The sequence below is a fragment of the Liolophura sinensis genome, chromosome 10 (genome assembly GCF_032854445.1).
Source record: "Liolophura sinensis isolate JHLJ2023 chromosome 10, CUHK_Ljap_v2, whole genome shotgun sequence".
In the NCBI taxonomy this organism is placed as follows: Eukaryota; Metazoa; Mollusca; class Polyplacophora; order Chitonida; family Chitonidae; genus Liolophura; species Liolophura sinensis.
Genome location: NC_088304.1, coordinates 27,088,119 through 27,113,609, shown reverse-complemented (window position 1 = coordinate 27,113,609; position 25,491 = coordinate 27,088,119). Strand labels below are relative to the sequence as shown.

Genomic DNA, 25,491 nt, shown 5'->3' with positions numbered 1-25,491 from the left:
AAATGTTAAAAAAGTAAACTTTCTTGTAGTTTGTTTAAATTTTTGGATGTGCCTTTGAACAGAAAGTGATGCATGTTTCCATTTGAACTTTACAAAACATGGAATCTATACTGTCTGAATGGTGTAACCAAGACAAAGTCACGATCTTTGGCTGTATATGGCAGTGCGCGGCCATAAATGCTTTATGTACTAAGCTAATATGAGCTTCTGCGAGATTCGGATCTGCGATCTGTTTGGTGTTTAAATTCCTCTGTCAAACATGCGCCATGTGAATTGTTTAGAAACTTCTAAAAAAAAGCTAAACTGTATATATACTTAATTATCTACCTGAGTATATAGACTATTTTGTTCTTTGTGAATCAATTAAATACAAGGTTAATCAGGACGTCGATGTTTTTGTCGATGCCAGGCACTGATTCTAGTCCTTTGTTTTCTTTTTCTTGTGAATAAACTTTGGGTAGGCCTACTGATTCAGTGCAGGGAAACTTTTAATTATAACGCATTCTGTGCAAGGAAACCTTTAATTATAACGCAAACTGTCTTCAGCGGTTCAACCGCCTTCTTATTCACATACGAGGCATTTAGAAGTTGAGAGAACTTTAGGTTCTTTTCTTTGCAACGTTTCATGTATACGCTTAACAACGATATTAAATGCTCATCGAAACGTTGCTTGAAAATAAAACAGAAGCTGTTATCCATACAGAAACTCTGTGATGGTACTCGACGACCTCTTCTTCCCAAATTTACCCGGCCCGGATAGCACAGTCAGTGGAGCGACCCCTTCGGGAGCGGTACATCCAGGATGAATCCTATGTCGGGTCACACCTTTAACTTTAAGAGAGGAAATTGTAACGACTCGTTGACCAGTATCAGTATAATGGCTCGGGCGGGACTTGCCTTCGGTAAGCCGTCTCAGTGAAGTACCAGTACATAAAGAAAAATGTGTTTATTCCTTCGCACACAAGCCTAACTGCAATTTTGTACAAGATAAAACACCAAAAGCATAAATAACTGAAGAAATAGATAAAGGATACCTTGCAAGTAGATGGGAAATCGTGGGAAAGCCCCTGTCGCTTACGCAGATTGCCAGCCTGCTCAAAGTGACAGGTGATCTTTGAAGTGACGCGAGGGCTTCCCCGGTATACTGTTGAAGTTATCATGTAACAGGTGTAGCCGATGAAATAGGCCAAGCTAAAACATTCGTTGCTAACCATCATCCTACTGTCTTTGAAACACGTTCGAATTATCTAACGAATAATATACCTTGAATATATGACAGTGTCTTTAATAGACATTTATTACCATGCTAAACTAATATACAGGTGGCCGCCTTCTCAATGTGATTGTACAATATGCTTGACAGTATAAAGATATATATAAAAAAGAATTTCTTGTGTGGCTCAAATTACACCCACCATTACCCCCCACCTTTACTTTTTTATAAGTAAAATATCCTTGAAAACACCAGTCAAATAAATGAATAAATAGTACTGTTTTATTATTTAAGGGGTTTCCTCAGAAGTAAGATCAGATAAATGGACGAATATTACGTGATTAAATTCAGAGAATAAACAAACTGTAGTATCAATAGCGGATATAGATCCCGAGTACGTCACGCCGTAGATCAACATATGGCCGGTTAACTGAACCCGAATTTAAAGTTCTGGCTTTTCATAAGGAGACAATACTGACTGCTTCCTCTCTGTTATATCGAATGCAGTGAGCATCCATAGGCAACGTGCCTTTTCCCTGTAGAGTTATCTACCCTGTGTATAATCTTGGCAAAAGAAAAGGTTCGAAAAGACTTGACTGTCTCCAGCAAAAAGCTCCATTTGCGTTGTTCTGGCTTTGAAGTTCCTGTCACGCATCTATCTTGGGATGCTGTAATCTGGGAGACATCTTCGACAATGTTATTTCATCCTACCCAACAAAAATGCGTTAGCTAAGGTTTATTTACGAAAACTCCATGCATCCAAATTACACTTGTACCAGTACACAATTCAAATAACTTTTACTACAATTTACAGTCTAACTTACACTCGAATTGGGAATGCCTGTTTCCTTCCAGTGTTATTGAATACGTACACCGTTTTGTCTTTCTGAATATGCAAAAATTTTCATGAAAATATTCTCACCTTCACCAAAGTTCCAACCACGAAGCTGTATATACGACTGGGTTGCACAAAGCTTTCTCTACCATTTCTCTACCATTTAGAGACGGGCGCTTTTATATGTGCGCTAGTAACACCACTGACCCTAAGCCAACCAATCTCGTAACACTTCAAGGGAAAACTCATCAACTGTGCAGATGGCATTATTCTGCTATGAGGGCCATGTCATTAAGCTACTCGAACAGTTTTACAGCTTCAGTTTGCATATTGGCAGCACTACACACATACACACATAAATGTATATATCTTTGCTATCTTTGCTTTCAGTGTTGCCTAGGGTGCGTGTTTTAATTATTTACCTATTGTTTGACCACTTGGAGAGAGTTGGCCACAGTTTTGGTGGTGTCTAACGCCAAGGTTTTGTAGGCCTACAACAACAACTAATTGTTTCTGTTCACACATATAACTATGTCAAAATAGAAATGTTATACATAGAAATGTTCCTTTTCTTCCGTGGAAGACATATCTACCATCATTTATTATAATCGCAATAAACTAATTATCTAATTGAGAAAGACATTAGTTTACACGCGGGGCATCAAAACTGTGGGAAAAAAATATACACGCTACTACCTACAAACTTTCAGCAAATATATGGTGTGATGTTTTATTATATTGTAAACTCTAGCACATTCTATCAGCAGACTATTATGCCCAGTAAAAGTATTTAAAATTGAGAAAAGACACTGAAATGTCAGTGTTGCACATTGGAAAGGTTTTTGAATATCACAATGAAGGCAAATGCCTTGGGTTTGCATTCATGAAGCTGAAGTGTATGTGAAATACTAAGTAGATTTTAGTTATTAATGGAAATTGTGTACCATCACGGAAGAATTATTCATGGTGGATTAGTACATTTGTAAATTAGTAATTTTCTATATTCTATAAAAGTTTTTTGAAAAAATATTCCACCCATTAGGATGTTAGGCTGAAGGAAAAGCTATCGTCTCCCAACTATAGAATTTTAATGGCTATATATTATTTTACAATAATTTCTTTGTCTGCCATCTTGGCTTAAGGAAAATACGTTTTCGAAATTTTAGAAAGGACTAGTTTTGACTATGAATGTCAATAATTATGTATTAGGGTAGATCAGAATTTCAGGGTGTAGACCTACTGATTATATTTCAACACCTTAATGTTGGCTGCCGTGGTATAAGTGAAATATTCTCGAGTACGCCGTAAAAGACAAATCACATAAATATTTTGTATCATATACAACTCCTCTAAATCAAATAAATGTTCAAATGTTTCTCACCGATAATCGTATATATACATGTATGTTATTACCCGTATACGGGGAGAGAAGAATGGCTAATAGGTTAGGCCGCTTGTCTTTTCAGTTGGTAGAATACACCAAGTGAGGTTTAATCCCAGACTTACACAGGGGCCTTGGTGGCCATGAGTGGCCGACACAGTTAAAAACGCACAACATAAATCAAAATTAATAAAGATATACCTGAAAAAAGTGTTCAGACAATAGGTTGGACTGAAATATTGAGTAGATCTCTTTCCATTCTCAAATACAGGTGTATATGAGAAGGTACAGCGTTCTTCTGCGGTCGCACGTGGAAAGGTCTGGCGGCAGTCTGTGAATGGTCGTGAGTTCCCCCTGATTAAGCCTGTTTTCTTCCCATCATAATGCTTTGTCGTATAAGTGAAATATTCCTAAGAACGGCGTAAAACACCAATTAAACAAATAAAGGTACAGCCCTCCGGAGCCTAGTTTTGGGTTTTTGAAAGGTCCGTAGAATATTTCACTGAATATATTACCTAAGCTCGTTTAACTGAAGATATTACACAATTTTGAAAAATTAGTATTATCAGAAATTCCCAAAACTCTTGATAGGGTGCCATGAAGGGATGCATAAGGCACAGTGGATGTATGTAGTAAATTGATAGGAATAAAGCTGGGTGCATTGATCTTTTGCCCATTGAAGAGAATTTAGTTATTTGATTCATTAATAACGTGCCAACATGCTTTATCCGTTATTCGAATCTCAAATGCCGGGTTCCTATCCGGCACCACGTGGTAAAGTCTGTTAGCAACCTGCGGATGGTCGTGGGTTTCCCCCGGGCTCGGCCCGGATCCCACTCACCATAATGCCGGCCGCCGTCGTATAAGTGAAATATTCTTGAGTACGGCGTAAAACACCAATCAAATCAATAAATAAATAATTGGAATTTCAAATAAGACGTTTTCTTGGATACATTGTTGCATGGGGCACGTTGTCTATCACTTTTCTTTTGAATGACGCGCTAGCACAATATTTAAGGTCATTTTGGCAGCGGCTACAAATGTTTTACACACAGCTCAATATAAGCACAAAGTTAAAGAAAATTGACAATAACGGCCATATTCCCAGAACGTAAAACCACACCACGGTGAAACTACAATTTCTCATATTATGGATGAATGCACAGTTACTCTCTTCTGTGCGTTAATGGTGAAGAATGGCTGAAAAACATTCCTGGGTCTAAATCTGAATATCAAGCACTAACACAACGTAAAGAACTGACCTTTTAGATAAGATTCAATATGCCCACAAACTTTCATCCGAATCCTTGCATCAGTTTTTCCATGAAATTACGGACAGAGACAAGAAAGTCAGAACGTATTTGATGGAAAGACATAACAATGTAAGAAAACGCAATGCAAATGTCTGTCATGCATAAATTCGTTTATTTTCTTATCTTATGCTCCGAGGTAAAAAGTATTATAAAACTGAATGTTTGGATCCACGTAAACCTGGAAAGACAACAAGGTCTTTTATAAAAAGCATGTCTGTTACAGGCAGCACAAATGCACCGAATCGTATATACTTGACATGGTCCATTCAAAAAGAGAATAAGGTTACGGGATTTTACTTTTTTGAATGACATATTCATATTAAATGGATTTGAATTTCACAATGCATTCAGCACATTGTCCTGAATTGTGCAGCGTTCCAGTTCATCCTGGTACACACCCCTGGGATACCCAGTCGCCGACAATTTCTGTACTGATAATTGTTCAGGTATTCGTTTGCCACGGCACACCATTTACCGGCCCTGATGTAACATGCGGTTCTGTGTTTGTAAGCCAGATCCCCTCGGTAGACGGCGTTGACAATCGCGATCTTCACATTTTCCGGAAAACCGCAGAAGTGACGTCCGGCAACTCTTTTAGCCCTCGGGATGTAAGTTTGGGTCAGGTCATACTAAAGAAAAACGACAAACAGGAAAATGAATCAACAAAATAATATGTAATATCATACAATATACATGTATTGTAGCATATCGCAGAAAACACAACACCGTGTTATATTTGAAAGTACTATATTCAAAAGAGTACACTCCTACGTTTAACATTTAACAAGGTTTAGGAGTAACCACGCTTCAATGTGCTGTACACGTCAATTGCAGTTGTTACATATAACACTTACAGCTGTTACGTATAACACTTACAGCTCTTACAAATCACACTTAAATATATGTGTTGTATAAAACACTTTCAAAGTGTGCTTACTTTCAACCCTTTGAAGTGTTACACTTAAGTTTTAAGACAACCGGTACATAAGGTCATGAAGGATGTGCCTGTATTTCCCGTTGACTTACCCGGAATAGTGCCATGCACTGATTCCTGGTGAGTGAAGCCCGGCGGTTGTAAACCGAATCAAAGTTTACTCCTGGCAGCACTGATCTGAAAACGGTTCTGGCCCCACCTCTCTTCAAGTTAAACCCGACACCTTCAAATATCACATTATTGCATTTAATTAAAATATATTAAATTTGTGTTGGTTTTAGTACATCATATGAAAGAGTTGTTTACATACACCAAATTTGGGTCTAATTTACGAGGGAGACAAATAGAGTAAATAATACACAGATTTAGAGCAGGTCTGCACGTACCCTTGCAAGTACTTGCTGCATTTATTTATTTGACTGGTGTTTTACGCCGTACTCAAGCATATTTAGCGGCAGCCAGCATTATATATATATATATATATATATATATATATATATATATATATATATATATATATATATATATATATACACTGATTATTTATATATAATTATCAAATTTATAATTTGTTGACTAAGTGTTATAGGCCAAACTTTTTCACCTTTTATCAAACAAAGCAGCTTTTTTTGTCCTTAAGCGAGATCAAACTCAAAGGGAGATAACTTACAGATGGTGAAATTAAACACAAAGACAAAGAACTTACAGATGGTTAGGTCTTCGTACTTGCTCTTCGGCTGTGCGTCATAAGCTGTTAATCGGATCGCCTCGTATGTTATCAACTTATTCTCCAGGGCCGTCATTTCTGATGACGTAAAACAGGGACCACCTACAAAGACAGATAAGGGTAGAATACTGTCATATTACACAATTAGAGTGTATCATGATATTTCATTTATTTATTTAGTTGGTGTTTTACGCCGTACTCAAGAATATTTCACTTATACGACGGCGGCCAGAATTGTAATGGGAAGAAACATGGCGGTGCCCGGCGGAAACCCACGAACATACACACGTTGCTGGCAGATTTTCCCACTTACGGCCGGAGGGGAAGCTAGCATGAACTGGGCTTGAACTCACAGCGACCACATTGGTGAGAGGCTCTTGGATCATTACCCCGCAATAGCGTGCTAACCAACTGAGCAGTATCACGATATGATGTGGCTCTACATAACAACATGAAAGGAGCTAGACTCAACAAAAATATCAATGCAAAAATTAAAACTGTTATGTTAAAATGACATTTTAAGAAACATGCCCCTGAAATTATTTATTTTTATGCTGATTGATTTGGTCTCCTAAAATCAACAAGCCCAGTTAAGGTGAAAATTGAAGCTTAGACTGATAATGAAGACTTACCCGAATTGTTGAGTTAACGCGTTATTTAATACTGCGAGAAAACAAAATAAAAATTGCTTCTTGCGTTTATTTTTTTGTTGAGTATTAAGGCTTACGTGGATAGGTTTTTAGTTCGGGCATGACCAATGAGGTGACTAGTTTAATGCCACATTAGGTCAGGCGGTTTGTCGGGCACTTGTCCAAGGGCTAAGTTTTACTACATTGATAAACCCGTCAGTCGTCATATGAGTGAACAATGCAGGAGTACAGCCTTAACTACGACCGTTTCGGGCCAATTCACCTGTAAACGTGACCTCAGTCATGTAAGCGAATAGTTCCTGAGTGTAGCGCGGAAAAATAGTCCAATAAATAAAGAAGATACAGCAAGGTGTTACTAAAAAACTTCTTCCTATTTATTTGGATAAAAGTTTACGCCGTATTTAACATACGTAGCAATTGATACAGCAGTCATATTAATGGGTAGAGGATACCGGACAAAGCCCGGAGAAAACTCGGACAGAATAAGAACAGAACCCGGACTGAACCCAGACGAAACCACTCCACCCTCTTATCAAGTTTTTCAAGCATGGTATTTATTTATTTAGCATTTATTGGATTGGTGTTAACGTTGTACCAAAGAAAATTTCACTTGTACCACATTGTTCAGCAGCATGGTGGAAGGAAACGAACATCCGGAGGTTGCCGCAAGACACTCCCACGTAAGGCCAGAGAGGAAGCCAACGCAAGCTGGGCTTGAACTCACACTGACCGTATTGGTGGGAGGTTCCTGGGCAATTGCGCCGAGTAATCAAAATCAAGTGTTGAATTTAACGCTGACATGCTGCACTTTACAAACCCCTAGAAGCAGCAGGTAGGCAACATCGCCTGGTCCTGGGTCCATTACACAATCCACTCCTCACCCCTCCCGGACATGAACTTAAATAATACTTGCAGTTCCCACCAATAGCTCTACACCTGGAATCACCTGAAATCGAATAAATGATAAACAAAAATTAAGCAAAGTAAAATACAAATCCATATTAATCATTACAGGATAGAGGGTAAAGGCCAAGCTGAATATTCAGATGTTTAGAAAGGAAGAGCTCCACGGCATTTATTTACTTACTTGACTGGGGTTATACTTATACAACGGCGGCCAACATTATGGTGGGAGAAAACTGGGCAGAGCCAGCGGGAAATCCTCGACATTCTCAAGATTTCTGCAAGATTTTCCCACGTATGACCGGAGAGGAAGCCAGTGTGAGATGGACTTGAACTCACAGCGATCGCATCAGTGATGAAGCACCAGCGTATTACCCACTGACATTATATAAAGGGACCACGTCTCTATATAACTGCTTCGGTTAAAACGCCTCTGTTTAAATTAGGGCACATAATTTCATCAATACATATCCGAAAAGCTCTAAATCTATATGCCACATGTATGCAATATTTATCAAAAACTACAAATATATATATGCAACATATATGAAAAACTACAAATCTATATGCAATATATATGAAAAACTATAAATCTATATGCAATATTTGTGAAAAACTTGCCCAGAGTCTGTGCGGCAAAACAAATGCCAATAATGAAAATGGACACTATTACAGCTCCCATGGTTCACCCAGGTTTCGATAACTTCAGTGATTCGAAACACTGGCCAGATTCTCTTATATTGGCTTTAGAAACTCGTGACAATTTGATCCAAACATCACGTGGTTGTTCGATTAACAAAAAACTCACATGCAGGTAAACAATGTCCGAATCCGGGGTTTTGTTGTTTGGAAAGTACATATAGTTTCCTTGTTGTTGTAGGAGAAATGATATGTCCGGGTTGGTGGAGATGACACGCCTATGTCCTGTTTGAACCGATTTATTGATGTTATGCCTTATCTAAACAGTATCAGGTTTAGGGAATCTCCCCGGCTAACCCCACTTTAGACCAAAGAGCTAGAGCACCGAGTCGCACAATACGTCTTTGACACGATCAAATTTCTGCGGCAAAATATCCTGCTACTGTACATTATTATTATACAGGGCTTTAAAAGAGGTTGCCATAAGTGGTCTGATAGTCATGAATGTAACATATTTCTAATACAACATAACAGTCTGTCAAACTATATCGTTCTTGCGCCACAAGGTTGGGTCATCTTTCGTGTTTTCATACTGTGAGATCTGCACAGTGTGTCAAGGGTAGGCCTAGCAAGATACATGTACCTATGGCCTCGGCGATGGTATACATTATAGTAACGACAAACGTAGAAATCATATTCATCTTCGAATCCTTGTCCAGTTTCATTTGTCCCGATTTTCAAAATATTCTGAAAGTATAAAAATGTTACATTGATCTCAAGCATTAAAGTTGAAAAATTGTTCATTTCATACAGCAGAGTAAAAGATTTATCCGAATTATAAAGGCCTGTTATGGATACCCACTACAAAACTATTAGCTATTAAAAAAAATCTTTTACCCCCGGTCGTACGTGGGAAGGCCTGCCTGCAACTTTCGGATGGTCGTGGGTTTTCCCGTGCTCTGCCCCGTTTTCTACCAACATAATGCTGGCCAAGGACGTACAAGTGAATTATTCTTGAGAATAGCGGAAATCATCAGTCAAATAAATAAATAAATGTTAAAAAAGTAAACTTTCTTGTAGTTTGTTTAAATTTTTGGATGTGCCTTTGAACAGAAAGTGATGTATGTTTCTATGTGATCTTTATAAAACATGGAATCTATACTGTCTGAATGGTGTAACCAAGACCAAGTCACGATCTTTGGCTATATATGGCAGTGCGCGGCGATAAATGCTTTATGTACTAAGCTAATCTGAGCTTCTGCGAGATTCGGATCTGCGATCTGTTTGGTGTTTAAATTCCTCTGTCAAACATGCGCCATGTGAATTGTTTAGAAACTTCTAAAAAAGCTAAACTGTATATATACTTAATTATCTACCTGAGTATATAGACTATTTTGTTCTTTGTGAATCAATCAAATACAAGATTCATCAGGACGTTAGTTTGTCGATGCCAGGCACTGATTCTAGTCCTTTGTTTTCTTTTTCTTGTGAATAAACTTTGGGTAGGCCTTCTGATTCAGTGCAAGGAAACCTTTAATTATAACGCATTCTGTGCAAGGAAACCTTTAATTATAACGCAAACTGTCTTCAGCGGTTCAACCGCCTTCTTATTCACATACGAGGCATTTAGAAGTTGAGAGAACTTTAGATTCTTTTCTTTGCAACGTTTCATGTATACGCTTAACAACGATATTAAATGCTCATCGAAACGTTGCTTGGAAATAAAACAGAAGCTGTTATCCATACAGAAACTCTGTGATGGTACTCGACCACCTCTTCTTCCCAAATTTACCCGGCCCGGATAGCACAGTCAGTGGAGCGACCCCTTCGGGAGCGGTAGATCCAGGATGAATCCTGGTTCGAGTCACACCTTTAACTTTAAGAGAGGAAGTTGTATCGACTGGTTGACCCGTATCAGTATAATGGCACTGGCGGGGCTTGCCTTCGGTAAGCCGTCTCAGTGAAGCAGCAGTACATAAAGAAAAATGTGTTTATTTCCTTCGCACACAAGCCTGACTGCAATTTTGTACAAGATAAAACACCAAAAGCATAAATAACTGACTAAAGAAATAGATAAAGGATACCTTGCAAATAGCTGGGAAATCGTGGTAAAGCCCCTGTCGCTTACGCAGATTGCCAGCCTGCTCACAGTGACAGGTGATCTTTGAAGTAACGCGAGGGCTTCCCTGGTATACTGTTGAAGTTATCATGTAGCAGGTGTAGCCGATGAAATAGGCCAAGCTAAAACAGTCGTTGCTAACCAACATCCTACTGTATACCTTTAAATGCATAGGATAATATCCGTTTCAGTCTAATGTTGGTCTTTGAAACAAGTTCGAATTATCTAACGAATTATATACCTTGAATATATGACAGTGTCTTTAATAGACATTTATTACCATGCTAAACTGATACGCAGGTGGCCGCCTTCTCAATGTAATTGTACGATATGCTTGACAGTATAAAGATATATATAAAAAAGAATTTCTTGTGTGGCTCAAATTACACCCACCATTACTCCCCACCCCCACCCCCACCCCCCACCGATCGAAAAAGTATCGATCGCATTATTTCAGTTTTTCACACTTGTGTTCTTCAGTAATTGCACTTCATATTCAACTTTACTTCTTTTTTCTGCATAATAAAATTACACCTCACTGTTTTAGCAACGCGGGACGATTTGCTCCTCTAGTTGCAAGGGGTCCTATCTAATTTATGTCTGTCTAGCTTTGGCTCAACACTCACCTAAGTGGTTTCCTAATAAAATATTTCTCCGGCACCAAGGATCACCTATCCGTCACCAATGTTGCCTTTCTCCCCCTGTATGACTCCTCTGAGGCTGTAGGGAGGAGTCTCGCAAATTTATACTGCTTTGTGTTGTTACAGGAAAAGAACAACAAGTGTGGATGTAGAACTTTGCACCACAGGCATTTACACAGGAGTTTGTATAATTGGTTTAACCACAAATGATGTCATTATGGTTTAATCTTTGGGGCAGTGCACATGAATATGTTAAAGCTTAAATTGTAAGGCTAACAAGAGTTTCATATTTGAAAAACTGTCACGCAAAGAAAGAGAGCTAAAAGGCGTTTCTTTTTGCTTGGTTTTGCTTAACTTATGAGCTTGAATCCTGACCAAATGATTTACTCGTGAAATATGTGTATTTGCTTCTGTCGATCCGGTAAAAAGTTGTTCTCGCCTAATTCGAGCGTTTGATACGGTAACAGACTCCAAGCCAGCCCTCGCCGATTACACTGCGGCTTTACGTCAAATAGTTTCCCCTGGATACTGGAATGGGCTACAATTTTCTCCATGAGCACCAGTTTCTTCCACCCATAAAGCTTACCCCCATCGTCAACATTAAAGACCAATTAAATAGGTAAATATTGTTTCCGTCCTCCCACTAAATGAAAGGAAAGGGGAACTGATTAAACGTTGAACCAACGTAATAGCGCACTCTGTGCTGAAGTGTTAGGTTTTTTTATTAATGGCAAACGTTTTTGACTTGTAACTTGAAGGATCAAGGATAAGTGAATAAGTAATTCCCCAGTTAAATAGTAGTCACCATTTAAGAGGGATTTAACTGAAAAGTTTGGAGTTCGAACTCTTGTTGCTTTTATCTGTAATTATCGATAAACCCGTCAGACATAATAGGCATTTATTTTGATTACAATTCTTATATTTATTTTTTATTTATTTGATTGGTGTTTTATGTCGTACTCAAAAATATTTCAGTTATAAGGCGGCCAGTATTTTGATGGGTGGAAACCGGGTAGAACCCGAGGGAAACCCACGAGCATACCATGCCATAGGTTAATGGCAGACATTCTCACGTGCGGCCGGAGAGGAAGTCAGCATGATCTGGACTTGAACTAACAGCGACCGCATTGGTGAGAGGCTCTTGGGTCATTACGCTCCGCCATCGCCCTAACCAACTAACCAACGGAGGCCCCCATTTCTTATAACACGGGCGTATCAAAATGTTTCACAAAAAGTTATTTAGAGTAGAAAATTGAGGCGCTGAGTTTTATAGAAATTCCTGAAGAAAAGAGTTGTTACTTTAAACAGACAAGTTACTTTTAAATGAATTCGATTTAAAAGTCCTCTATTTGTATGCTTGTATAGCTTGCTTTGTATTCTGTGAAATAAAATTGTAAGGATTCAGTAATGTACACAATTGTCTGGGTTACCGTGACATAGCCTTGTAATTCGTCAACCAGCTGTACAAGAATGTTTGCTCTTGGCTCTGTATGGTGGATTAGGTCACATCCACAACATGTTCTCACAGGCTAGCGATCTCGAATGTGGCCACAGACCTCCGTTAAATTTTCATAAGCGACAATGTTAATGTTTAGCGCTGTTACTCAGTCCCAAACATTCCGTGGCCAATAAGCTTTGGTGCATGCCTGGCCTAGCCTGTGAGAAATCTTGACATACTTTGACCGTCAAAGTCTGGACCTTTCTATGCCGGCAGCTGGGAGTCGTGCCCAGCAACGCCAAGCAAAAAAAAGTCGTTATACTCTAAAATACACAAAACTACATTCCCTACTGACAACCAGAAGTTATTTTTGTCCATGTACCCACAGACACTGCGACTTGTGAGATTCGGGTTATGACTTCGGCCACAATGTAGTCTCTAAATATCTCGTCTGACATCTGAAGCACTAAAAAGTATTTTAAATATATCAATATATTTATTCAAAGCGACAACAAATTAATTCGGTCAGTCGTCTGAGCCCATGTCAGGAAGAAGGGAGCCAATGAAGATTCACTGTCGCTGTAGTCCAAACATTTACACTATTCCCGGTGGATCGTCTGTGACGAGACTTTACCTACGTTCCATAAAACAGTAACCTCTGACTTTTCACATGTAAATAAGTAAATTGCCCCGCCCCCGCCCCCGCCCCCGCCCCCCGAGAAAAAAATGCGACAAAACGAGATCAAACCTACACGCTTAAAAGTGAAATATTATGTATGACTTAAACAATGTTAAATTCAACAGTTTTGAAGTGGTGGTCGAGTTACAACAATCCTAAGATTAGATTCTAATGTGTTAGAAATTAACACTTCTTTGCGTAACATTTCAACATGTTGTTGCCCGCATAATACGCCATTTAGCATATTTTACATTTTAGCCTTTAGAAAATGTTAACAGTTTAATTCTTAATGCTCATTATTAGGGCATGTAACACTGTCTATTATTATATTTGTGAATATTTTTATATGGAGTTTTAGCAATTGTTTACTGCAGCTTTCACTTTCATTCTCGATTGGCTTTTTGAAAATCACTGACAAGCTCTGAGTCACATTTCTGATGATTACAAACGTTTACCAAGGGAGAGAAGCTGTATAAGCATTCCTTGTTCATTACATTAGCATGGGGAGTGTACGAGTTGAGTAACGCTGAATCCAAATACCTATATTTTTACCTTGAATTGGATATGTTTACGAATTATTTCTCACTGCCGTTGCTGCGCTGCTTTTACCCGCTATATATGATATAGTATTTCATATTTCATAAATACTAATACTCATGCAGAAATTCTACCAGCAACCAGCGAATGGTCGTGGGTTTCACCCGGACTCTGTCCGGTTTCCTCCCGCCATAATGCTGGCCGCCGTCGTATAAGTAAAACATCCTTTAACACACCAGTCAAATAAATGAAAAAATAGTACTGTTTCATTCATTTAGGAGTTTTCTCAGAAGTGAGATCAGATAAATGGTCGAATATTACGTGATTAAATTCAGAGAATAAACAAACTGTAGTATCAATAGCGGATATAGATCCCGAGTACGTCACGCCGTAGATCAACATATGGCCGGTTAACTGAACCCGAATTTAAAGTTCTGGCTTTTCATAAGGAGACAATACTGACTGCTTCCTCTCTGTTATATCGAATGCAGTGAGCATCCATAGGCAACGTGCCTTTTCCCTGTAGAGTTATCTACCCTGTGTATAACCTTGGCAAAAGAAAAGGTTCGAAAAGACTTGACTGTCTCCAGCAAAAAGTTCCATTTGCGTCGTTCTGGCTTTGAAGTTCCTGTCACGCATCTATCTTGGGATGCTGTAATCTGGGAGACTTCTTCGCCAATGTTATTTAATCCTACCCAACAAAAATGCGTTAGCTAAGGTTTATTTACGAAAACTCCATGCATCCAAATTACACTTGTACCAGTACACAATTCAAATAACTTTTACTACAATTTACAGTCTAACTTACACTCGAATTGGGAATGCCTGTTTCCTTCCAGTGTTATTGAATACGTACACCGTTTTGTCTTTCTGAATATGCAAAAATTTTCATGAAAATATTCTCACCTTCACCAAAGTTCCAACCACGAAGCAGTATATACGACTGGGTTGCACAAAGCTTTCTCTACCATTTCTCTACCATTTAGAGACGGGCGCTTTTATATGTGCACTAGTAACACCACTGACCCTAAGCCAACCAATCTCGTAACACTTCAAGGGAAGACTCATCAACTGTGCAGATGGCATAATTCTGCTATGAGGGCCATGTCATTAGGCTACTTGAACAGTTTTACAGCTTCAGTTTGCATATTGGCAGCACTACACACATACACACATAAATGTATATATCTTTGCTATCTTTGCTTTTAGTGTTGCCTAGGGTGCGTGTTTTAATTATTTACCTATTGTTTGACCACTTGGAGAGAGTTGGCCACAGTTTTGGTGGTGTCTAAGGCCAAGGTTAGGTAGGCCTACAACAACAGCTAATTGTTTCTGTTCACACATGTAACTGTGTCAGAATAGAAATGTTATACATAGAAATGTTCCTCTTCTTCCGTGGAAGACATATCTACCATCATTTATTATAATCGCAATAAACTAATTATCTAATTGAGAAAGACATTAGTTTACACGCGCGGCATCAAAACTGAGGGAAAAAAATATACACGCTACTACCTACAAACTATCAGCAAATATATGGTGTGATGTTTTATTATATTGTAAACTCTAGCACATTCTATCAGCAGACTATTATGCCCAGTAAAAGTATTTAAAATTGAGAAAAGACACTGAAATGTCAGTGTTGCACATTGGAAAGGTTTTTGAATATCACAATGAAGGCAAATGCCTTGGGTTTGCATTCATGAAGCTGAAGTGTATGTGAAATACTAAGTAGATTTTAGTTATTAATGGAAATTGTGTACCATCACGGAAGAATTATTCATGGTGGATTAGTACATTTGTAAATTAGTAATTTTCTATATTCTATAAAAGTTTTTTTGAAAAAATATTCCACCCATTAGGATGTTAGGCTGAAGGAAAAGCTATCGTCTCCCAACTATAGAATTTTAATGGCTATATATTATTTTACAATAATTTCTTTGTCTGCCATCTTGGCTTAAGGAAAATACGTTTTCGAAATTTTAGAAAGGACTAGTTTTGACTATGAATGTCAATAATTATGTATTAGGGTAGATCAGAATTTCAGGGTGTAGACCTACTGATTATATTTCAACACCTTAATGTTGGCTGCCGTGGTATAAGTGAAATATTCTCGAGTACGCCGTAAAAGACAAATCACATAAATATTTTGTATCATATACAACTCCTCTAAATCAAATAAATGTTCAAATGTTTCTCACCGATAATCGTATATATACATGTATGTTATTACCCGTATACGGGGAGAGAAGAATGGCTAATAGGTTAGGCCGCTTGTCTTTTCAGTTGGTAGAATACACCAAGTGAGGTTTAATCCCAGACTTACACAGGGGCCTTGGTGGCCATGAGTGGCCGACACAGTTAAAAACGCACAACATAAATCAAAATTAATAAAGATATACCTGAAAAAAGTGTTCAGACAATAGGTTGGACTGAAATATTGAGTAGATCTCTTTCCATTCTCAAATACAGGTGTATATGAGAAGGTACAGCGTTCTTCTGCGGTCGCACGTGGAAAGGTCTGGCGGCAGTCTGTGAATGGTCGTGAGTTCCACCTGATTAAGCCCGTTTTCTTCCCATCATAATGATTTGTCGTATAAGTGAAATATTCCTTAGAACGGCGTAAAACACCAATTAAACAAATAAAGGTACAGCCCTCCGGAGCCTAGTTTTGGGTTTTTGAAAGGTCCGTAGAATATTTCACTGAATATATTACCTAAGCTCGTTTAACTGAAGATATTACACAATTTTGAAAAATTAGTATTATCAGAAATTCCCAAAACTCTTGATAGGGTGCCATGAAGGGATGCATAAGGCACAGTGGATGTATGTAGTAAATTGATAGGAATAAAGCTGGGTGCATTGATCTTTTGCCCATTGAAGAGAATTTAGTTATTTGATTCATTAATAACGTGCCAACATGCTTTATCCGTTATTCGAATCTCAAATGCCGGGTTCCTATCCGGCACCACGTGGTAAAGTCTGTTAGCAACCTGCGGATGGTCGTGGGTTTCCCCCGGGCTCGGCCCGGATCCCACTCACCATAATGCCGGCCGCCGTCGTATAAGTGAAATATTCTTGAGTACGGCGTAAAACACCAATCAAATCAATAAATAAATAATTGGAATTTCAAATAAGACGTTTTCTTGAATACATTGTTACATGGGGCACGTTGTCTATCACTTTTCTTTTGAATGACGCGCTAGCACAATATTTAAGGTCATTTTGGCAGCGGCTACAAATGTTTTACACACAGCTCAATATAAGCACAAAGTTAAAGAAAATTGACAATAACGGCCATATTCCCAGAACGTAAAACCACACCACGGTGAAACTACAATTTCTCATATTATGGATGAATGCACAGTTACTCTCTTCTGTGCGTTAATGATGAAGAATGGCTGAAAAACATTCCTGTGTCTAAATCTGAATATCAAGCACTAACACAACGTAAAGAACTGACCTTTTAGATAAGATTCAATATGCCCACAAACTTTCATCCGAATCCTTGCATCAGTTTTTCCATGAAGTTACGGACAGAGACAAGAAAGTCAGAACGTATTTGATGGAAAGACATAACAATGTAAGAAAACGCAATGCAAATGTTTGTCATGCATAAATTCGTTTATTTTCTTATCTTATGCTCCGAGGTAAAAAGTATTATAAAACTGAATGTTTGGATCCACGTAAACCTGGAAAGACAACAAGGTCTTTTATAAAAAGCATGTCTGTTACAGGCAGCACAAATGCACCGAATCGTATATACTTGACATGGTCCATCAAAAAGACGTAAAAGAGAATAAGGTTACGGGATTTTACTTTTTTGAATGACATATTCATATTAAATGGATTTGAATTTCACAATGCATTCAGCACATTGTCCTGAATTGTGCAGCGTTCCAGTTCATCCTGGTACACACCCCTGGGATACCCAGTCGCCGACAATTTCTGTACTGATAATTGTTCAGGTATTCGTCTGCCACGGCACACCATTTACCGGCCCTGATGTAACATGCGGTTCTGTGTTTGTAAGCCAGATCCCCTCGGTAGACGGCGTTGACAATCGCGATCTTCACATTTTCCGGAAAACCGCAGAAGTGACGTCCGGCAACTCTTTTAGCCCTCGGGATGTAAGTTTGGGTCAGGTCATACTAAAGAAAAACGACAAACAGGAAAATGAATACACAAAATAATATGTAATATCATACAATATACATGTATTGTAGCATATCGCAGAAAACACAACACCGTGTTATATTTGAAAGTACTATATTCAAAAGAGTACACTCCTACGTTTAACATTTAACAAGGTTTAGGAGTAACCACGCTTCAATGTGCTGTACACGTCAATTGCAGTTGTTACATATAACACTTACAGCTGTTACGTATAACACTTACAGCTCTTACAAATCACACTTAAATATATGTGTTGTATAAAACACTTTCAAAGTGTGCTTACTTTCAACCCTTTGAAGTGTTACACTTAAGTTTTAAGACAACCGGTACATAAGGTCATGAAGGATGTGCCTGTATTTCCCGTTGACTTACCCGGAATAGTGCCATGCACTGATTCCTGGTGAGTGAAGCCCGGCGGTTGTAAACCGAATCAAAGTTTACTCCTGGCAGCACTGATCTGAAAACGGTTCTGGCCCCACCTCTCTTCAAGTTAAACCCGACACCTTCAAATATCACATTATTGCATTTAATTAAAATATATTAAATTTGTGTTGGTTTTAGTACATCATATGAAAGAGTTGTTTACATACACCAAATTTGGGTCTAATTTACGAGGGAGACAAATAGAGTAAATAATACACAGATTTAGAGCAGGTCTGCACGTACCCTTGCAAGTACTTGCTGCATTTATTTATTTGACTGGTGTTTTACGCCGTACTCAAGCATATTTAGCGGCAGCCAGCATTATATATATAAATATATATATATATATATATATATATATATATATATATATATATATATATATATATATATATATATATATATATATATATATATATATATACATATATATATATATATATACACTGATTATTTATATATAATTATCAAATTTATAATTTGTTGACTAAGTGTTATAGGCCAAACTTTTTCACCTTTTATCAAACAAAGCAGCTTTTTTTGTCCTTAAGCGAGATCAAACTCAAAGGGAGATAACTTACAGATGGTGAAATTAAACACAAAGACAAAGAACTTACAGATGGTTAGGTCTTCGTACTTGCTCTTCGGCTGTGCGTCATAAGCTGTTAATCGGATCGCCTCGTATGTTATCAACTTATTCTCCAGGGCCGTCATTTCTGATGACGTAAAACAGGGACCACCTACAAAGACAGATAAGGGTAGAATACTGTCATATTACACAATTAGAGTGTATCATGATATTTCATTTATTTATTTAGTTGGTGTTTTACGCCGTACTCAAGAATATTTCACTTATACGACGGCGGCCAGAATTGTAATGGGAAGAAACATGGCGAAGCCCGGCGGAAACCCACGAACATACACACGTTGCTGGCAGATTTTCCCACTTACGGCCGGAGGGGAAGCTAGCATGAACTGGGCTTGAACTCACAGCGACCACATTGGTGAGAGGCTCTTGGATCATTACCCCGCGATAGCGTGCTAACCAACTGAGCAGTATCACGATATGATGTGGCTCTACATAACAACATGAAAGGAGCTAGACTCAACAAAAATATCAATGCAAAAATTAAAACTGTTATGTTAAAATGACATTTTAAGAAACATGCCCCTGAAATTATTTATTTTTATGCTGATTGATTTGGTCTCCTAAAATCAACAAGCCCAGTTAAGGTGAAAATTGAAGCTTAGACTGATAATGAAGACTTATCCGAATTGTTGAGTTAACGCGTTATTTAATACTGCGAGAAAACAATATAAAAATTGCTTCTTGCGTTTATTTTTTTGTTGAGTATTAAGGCTTACTTGGATAGTTTTTTAGTTCGGGCATGACCAATGAGGCGACTAGTTTAATGCCACATTAGGTCAGGCGGTTTGTCGGGCACTTGTCCAAGGGCTAAGTTTTACTACATTGATAAACCCGTCAGTCGTCATATGAGTGAACAATGCAGGAGTACAGCCTTAACTACGACCGTTTCGGGCCAATTCACCTGTAAACGTGACCTCAGCCATGTAAGCGAATAGTTCCTGAGTGTAGCGCGGAAAAATAGTCCAATAAATAAAGAAGATACTGCAAGGTGTTACTAAAAAACTTCTTCCTATTTATTTGGATAAAAGTTTACGCCGTATTTAACATACGTAGCAATTGATACAGCAGTCATATTAATGGGTAGAGGATACCGGACAAAGCCCGGAGAAAACTCGGACAGAATAAGAACAGAACCCGGACTGAACCCAGACGAAACCACTCCACCCTCTTATCAGGTTTTTCAAGCATGGTATTTATTTATTTAGCATTTATTGGATTGCTGTTAACGTCGTACCAAAGAAAATTTCACTTGTACCACATTGTTGAGCAGCATGGTGGAAGGAAACCAACATCCGCAAGTTTCTGCCAGACCCACGTAAGGCCAGAGAGGAAGCCAACGCAAGCTGGGCTTGAACTCACACTGACCGTATTGGTGGGAGGTTCCTGGGCAATTGCGCCGAGTAATCAAAATCAAGTGTTGAATTTAACGCTGACATGCTGCACTTTACAAACCCCTAGAAGCAGCAGGTAGGCAACATCGCCTGGTCCTGGGTCCATTACACAATCCACTCCTCACCCCTCCCGGACATGAACTTAAATAATACTTGCAGTTCCCACCAATAGCTTTACACCTGGAATCACCTGAAATCGAATAAATGATAAACAAAAATTAAGCAAAGTAAAATACAAATCCATATTAATCATTACAGGATAGAGGGTAAAACCCGAGCTGGAACATTCAGATGTTTGGAAAGGAAGAGCTTCACGACATGTATTTACTTACTTGACTGGGGTTATACTTATACAACGGCGGACAACATTATGGTGGGAGAAAACTGGGCAGAGCCAGCGGGAAATCCTCGACATTCTCAAGATTTCTGCAAGACTTTCCCACGTATGACCGGAGAGGAAGCCAGTGTGAGATGGACTTGAACTCACAGCGATCGCATCAGTGATGAAGCACCAGCGTATTACCCACTGACATTATATAAAGGGACCACGTCTCTATATAACTGCTTCGGTTAAAACGCCTCTGTTTAAATTAGGGCACATAATTTCATCAATACATATCCGAAAAGCTCTAAATCTATATGCCACATGTATGCAATATTTATCAAAAACTACAAATATATATATGCAACATATATGAAAAACTACAAATCTATATGCAACATATATGAAAAACTATAAATCTATATGCAATATTTGTGAAAAACTTGCCCAGAGTCTGTGCGGCAAAACAAATGCCAATAATGAAAATGGACACTATTACAGCTCCCATGGTTCAGCCCAGGCTTCGATAACTTCAGTGATTCGAAACACTGGCCAGATTCTCTTATATTGGCTTTAGAAACTCGTGACAATTTGATCCAAACATCACGTGGTTGTTCGATTAACAAAAAACTCACATGCAGGTAAACAATTTCCGAATCCGGGGTTTTGTTGTTTGGAAAGTACATATAGTTTCCTTGTTGTTGTAGGAGAAATGATATGTCCGGGTTGGTGGAGATGACACGCCTATGTCCTGTTTGAACAGATTTATTGATGTTATGCCTTATCTAAACAGTATCAGGTTTAGGGAATCTCCCCGGCTAACCCCACTTTAGACCAAAGAGCTAGAGCACCGAGTCGCACAATACGTCTTTGACACGATCAAATTTCTGCGGCAAAATATCCTGCTACTGTACATTATTATTATACAGGGCTTTAAAAGAGGTTGCCATAAGTGGTCTGATAGTCATGAATGTAACATATTTCTAATACAACATAACAGTCTGTCAAACTATATCGTTCTTGCGCCACAAGGTTGGGTCATCTTTCGTGTTTTCATACTGTGAGATCTGCACAGTGTGTCAAGGGTAGGCCTAGCAAGATACATGTACCTATGGCCTCGGCGATGGTATACATTATAGTAACGACAAACGTAGAAATCATATTCATCTTCGAATCCTTGTCCAGTTTCATTTGTCCCGATTTTCAAAATATTCTGAAAGTATAAAAATGTGACATTGATCTCAAGCATTAAAGTTGAAAAATTGTTCATTTCATACAGCAGAGTAAAAGATTTACCCGAATTATAAAGGCCTGTTATGGATACCCACCACAAAATTATAACCTATTAAAAAAAATCTTTTACCCCTGGTCGAACGTGGGAAGGCCTGCCTGCAACTTTCGGATGGTCGTGGGTTTTCCCGTGCTCTGCTCCGTTTTCTACCAACATAATGCTGGCCAAGGACGTACAAGTGAATTATTCTTGAGAATAGCGGAAATCATCAGTCAAATAAATAAATAAATGTTAAAAAAGTAAACATTCTTGTAGTTTGTTTAAATTTTTGGATGTGCCTTTGAACAGAAAGTGATGCATGTTTCCATTTGAACTTTACAAAACATGGAATCTATACTGTCTGAATGGTGTAACCAAGACAAAGTCACGATCTTTGGCTGTATATGGCAGTGCGCGGCCATAAATGCTTTATGTACTAAGCTAATCTGAGCTTGTGCGAGATTCGGATCTGGGATCTGTTTGGTGTTTAAATTCCTCTGTCAACATGCGCCATGCGAATTGTTTAGAAACTTCTAAAAAAGCTGAACTGTATTATACTTAATTATCCACCTGAGTATATAGACTATTTTGTTCTTTGTGAATCAATCAAATACAAGGTTCATCAGGACGTTAGTTTGTCGATGCTAGGCACTAATTCTAGTCCTTTGGTTATTTTTTCTTGTAAATAAACTTTGGGTAGGTCTTCTAATTCAGTGCAAGGAAACCTTTAATTATAATGCATTCTGTGCAAGGAAACCTTTAATTATAACGCATTCTGTACAAAGAAACCTTTAATTATAACGCAAACTGTCTTCAGCGGTTCAACCGCCTTCTTATTCACATACGAGGCATTTAGAAGTTGAGAGAACTTTAGATTCTTTTCTTTGCAACGTTTCATGTATACGCTTAACAACGATATTAGAATGTTCATCGAAACGTTGCTTGGAAATAAAACGGAAGCTGTTATCCATACAGAAACTCTGTGATGGTACTCGACGACCTCTTCTTCCCAAATTTAACCGACCCGGATAGCACAGTCAGTGGAGCGACCCCTTCGGGAGCGGTAGATCCAGGATGAATCCTGGGTCGTCTCACACCTTTAACTTTAAGAGAGGAAATTGTAACGACTCGTTGACCCGTATCAGTATAATGGCTCGGGCAGGGCTTGCCTTCGGTAGGCCGTCTCAGTCAATCAGCAGTACATAAAGAGAAGTGTGTTTATTTCCTTCGCACACAAGCCTGACTGCAATTTTGTACAAGATAAAACACCAAAAGCATAAATAACTGACTGAAGAAATAGATAAAGGATACCTTGCAGGTAGGTGGGAAATCGTGGGAAAGCCCCTGTCGCTTACGCAGATTCCCAGCCTGCTCACAGTGACAGGTGATCTTTGAAGTGACGCGATGGCTTCCCCGGTATACTGTTGAAGTTATCATGTAACAGGTGTAGCCGATGAAATAGGCCAAGCTAAAACATTCGTTGGTAACCATCAGCCCACTGTATACCGTTAAATACATAGGATTATATCCGTTTCAGTCTAATGTTGGTCTTTGAAACAAGTTTTGTCTAACGAATTATTTACCTTGAATATATGATGTCTTTTATAGACATTTATTACCATGCTAAACTGATACACAGGTGGCCGCCTTCTCAATGTAATTGCACGATATGCTTGACAGTATAAAGATATATATAAAAAAGAATTTCTTGTGTGGCTCAAATTACACCCATCATAACCCCCCACACCACCCCACCCTCCACCGATCGAAAAAGTATCCATCTCATAACTTCAGTTTTTCACACTTTTGTTCTTCAGTAATTGGACTTCATATTCAACTTTTGCTTCTTTTTTTTCTGCATAAAAAAATTACACCTCACTGTTTTAGCAACGCGGGACGATTTGCTCCTCTAGTTGCAAGGGGTCCTATCTAATTTATGTCTGTCTAACTTTGCTTCAACACTTACCTAAGTGGTTTCCTAGTAAAATATTTCTCCAGCACCAAGATCACCTATCCGTCACCAATGTTGGCTTTCTCCCTCTGCATGACTCCTCTGAGGCTGTAGGGAAGAGCCTCGCAAATTTATACTGCTTTGTGTTGTTACAGGAAAAGAACAACAGGTGTGGGTGAAGAACTTTGCACCACAGGCATTTACACATGAGTTTGTATAATTGGTTTAACCACAAATGATGTCATTATGGTTGAATGTTTGGGGCACTGCACATAAATATGTTAAAGCTTAAATTGTAAGGCTAACAAGAGTTTCATATTTGAAAAACTCTCACACAAAGAAAGAGAGCTAAATGGCGTTTCTTTCTGCTTGGTTTTGCTTAACTTATGAGCTTGAATCCTGACCAAATGATTTACTCGTGAAATATGTGTATTTGCTTCTGTCGATCGGGTAAAAAGTTGTTCTCGCCTAATTCGAGCGTTTGATTCGGTAACAGACTCCAAGCCAGCCATCACTGATTTCACTGCGGCCTTACGTCAAATAGTTTCCCCTGGATACTGGAATGGGCTACAATTTTCTCCATGAGCACCAGTTTCTTCCACCCTTAAAGCTTACCTCCATCGTCAATATTAAAGACCAATTAAATAGGTAAATATTGTTTTCGTCCTCCCACTAAATGAAAGGAAAGGGGAACTGATTAAACGCTGAACAGACCTAATAGCGCACTCTGTGCTGAAGTGTTAGGTTTTTTATTAATGGTAAACTTTTTTTGACTTGTAACATGAAGGAACAGGGATAAGTGAATAGGTAATTCCCCAGTTAAATAGTAGTCACCATTTAAGAGGGATTTAACTGAAAAGTTTGGAGTTCGAACTCTTGTTGCTTTTATCTGTATTTATCGATAAACCCGTCAGACATAATAGGCATTTATTTTGATTACAATTCTTATATTTATTTTTTATTTATTTGATTGGTGTTTTATGCCGTACTCAAAAATATTTCAGTTATAAGGCGGCCAGCAATTTGATGGGTGGAAACCGGGTAGAACCCGAGGGAAACCCACGAGCATACCATGCCATAGGTTAATGGCAGACATTCTCACGTGCGGCCGGAGAGGAAGTCAGCATGATCTGGACTTGAACTAACAGCGACCGCATTGGTGAGAGGCTCTTGGGTCATTACGCTCCGCTATCGCCCTAACCAACTGACCAACGGAGGCCCCCATTTCTTATAACACGTGCGTATCAAAATGTTTCACAAAAAGTTATTTAGAGTAGAAAATTGAGGCGCTGAGTTTTAT

At 38.6% G+C, this 25,491-nt stretch overlaps 2 protein-coding genes across 2 annotated transcripts; both read right to left on the bottom strand.

Annotated features, from left to right (window-relative positions):
* Positions 1–4,832: 4,832 nt before the first annotated feature.
* LOC135477198 (uncharacterized) lies at positions 4,833–8,672 on the bottom strand. The gene is made up of 5 exons (XM_064757357.1): positions 8,578–8,672; positions 7,871–7,999; positions 6,383–6,505; positions 5,769–5,899; positions 4,833–5,371 (listed from the first exon to the last, which is right to left on the bottom strand). The coding sequence occupies exons 1-5, from the start codon at positions 8,636–8,638 to the stop codon at positions 5,090–5,092; spliced, it is 726 nt and encodes a 241-aa protein (XP_064613427.1). The 5' UTR covers positions 8,639–8,672; the 3' UTR covers positions 4,833–5,089.
* Positions 8,673–17,614: 8,942 nt separating this feature from the next.
* On the bottom strand, positions 17,615–21,548 carry LOC135477197 (uncharacterized). Its single transcript, XM_064757356.1, has 5 exons — positions 21,418–21,548; positions 20,710–20,838; positions 19,226–19,348; positions 18,558–18,688; positions 17,615–18,160 (listed from the first exon to the last, which is right to left on the bottom strand). The coding sequence occupies exons 1-5, from the start codon at positions 21,476–21,478 to the stop codon at positions 17,879–17,881; spliced, it is 726 nt and encodes a 241-aa protein (XP_064613426.1). The 5' UTR covers positions 21,479–21,548; the 3' UTR covers positions 17,615–17,878.
* Positions 21,549–25,491: the final 3,943 nt, after the last annotated feature.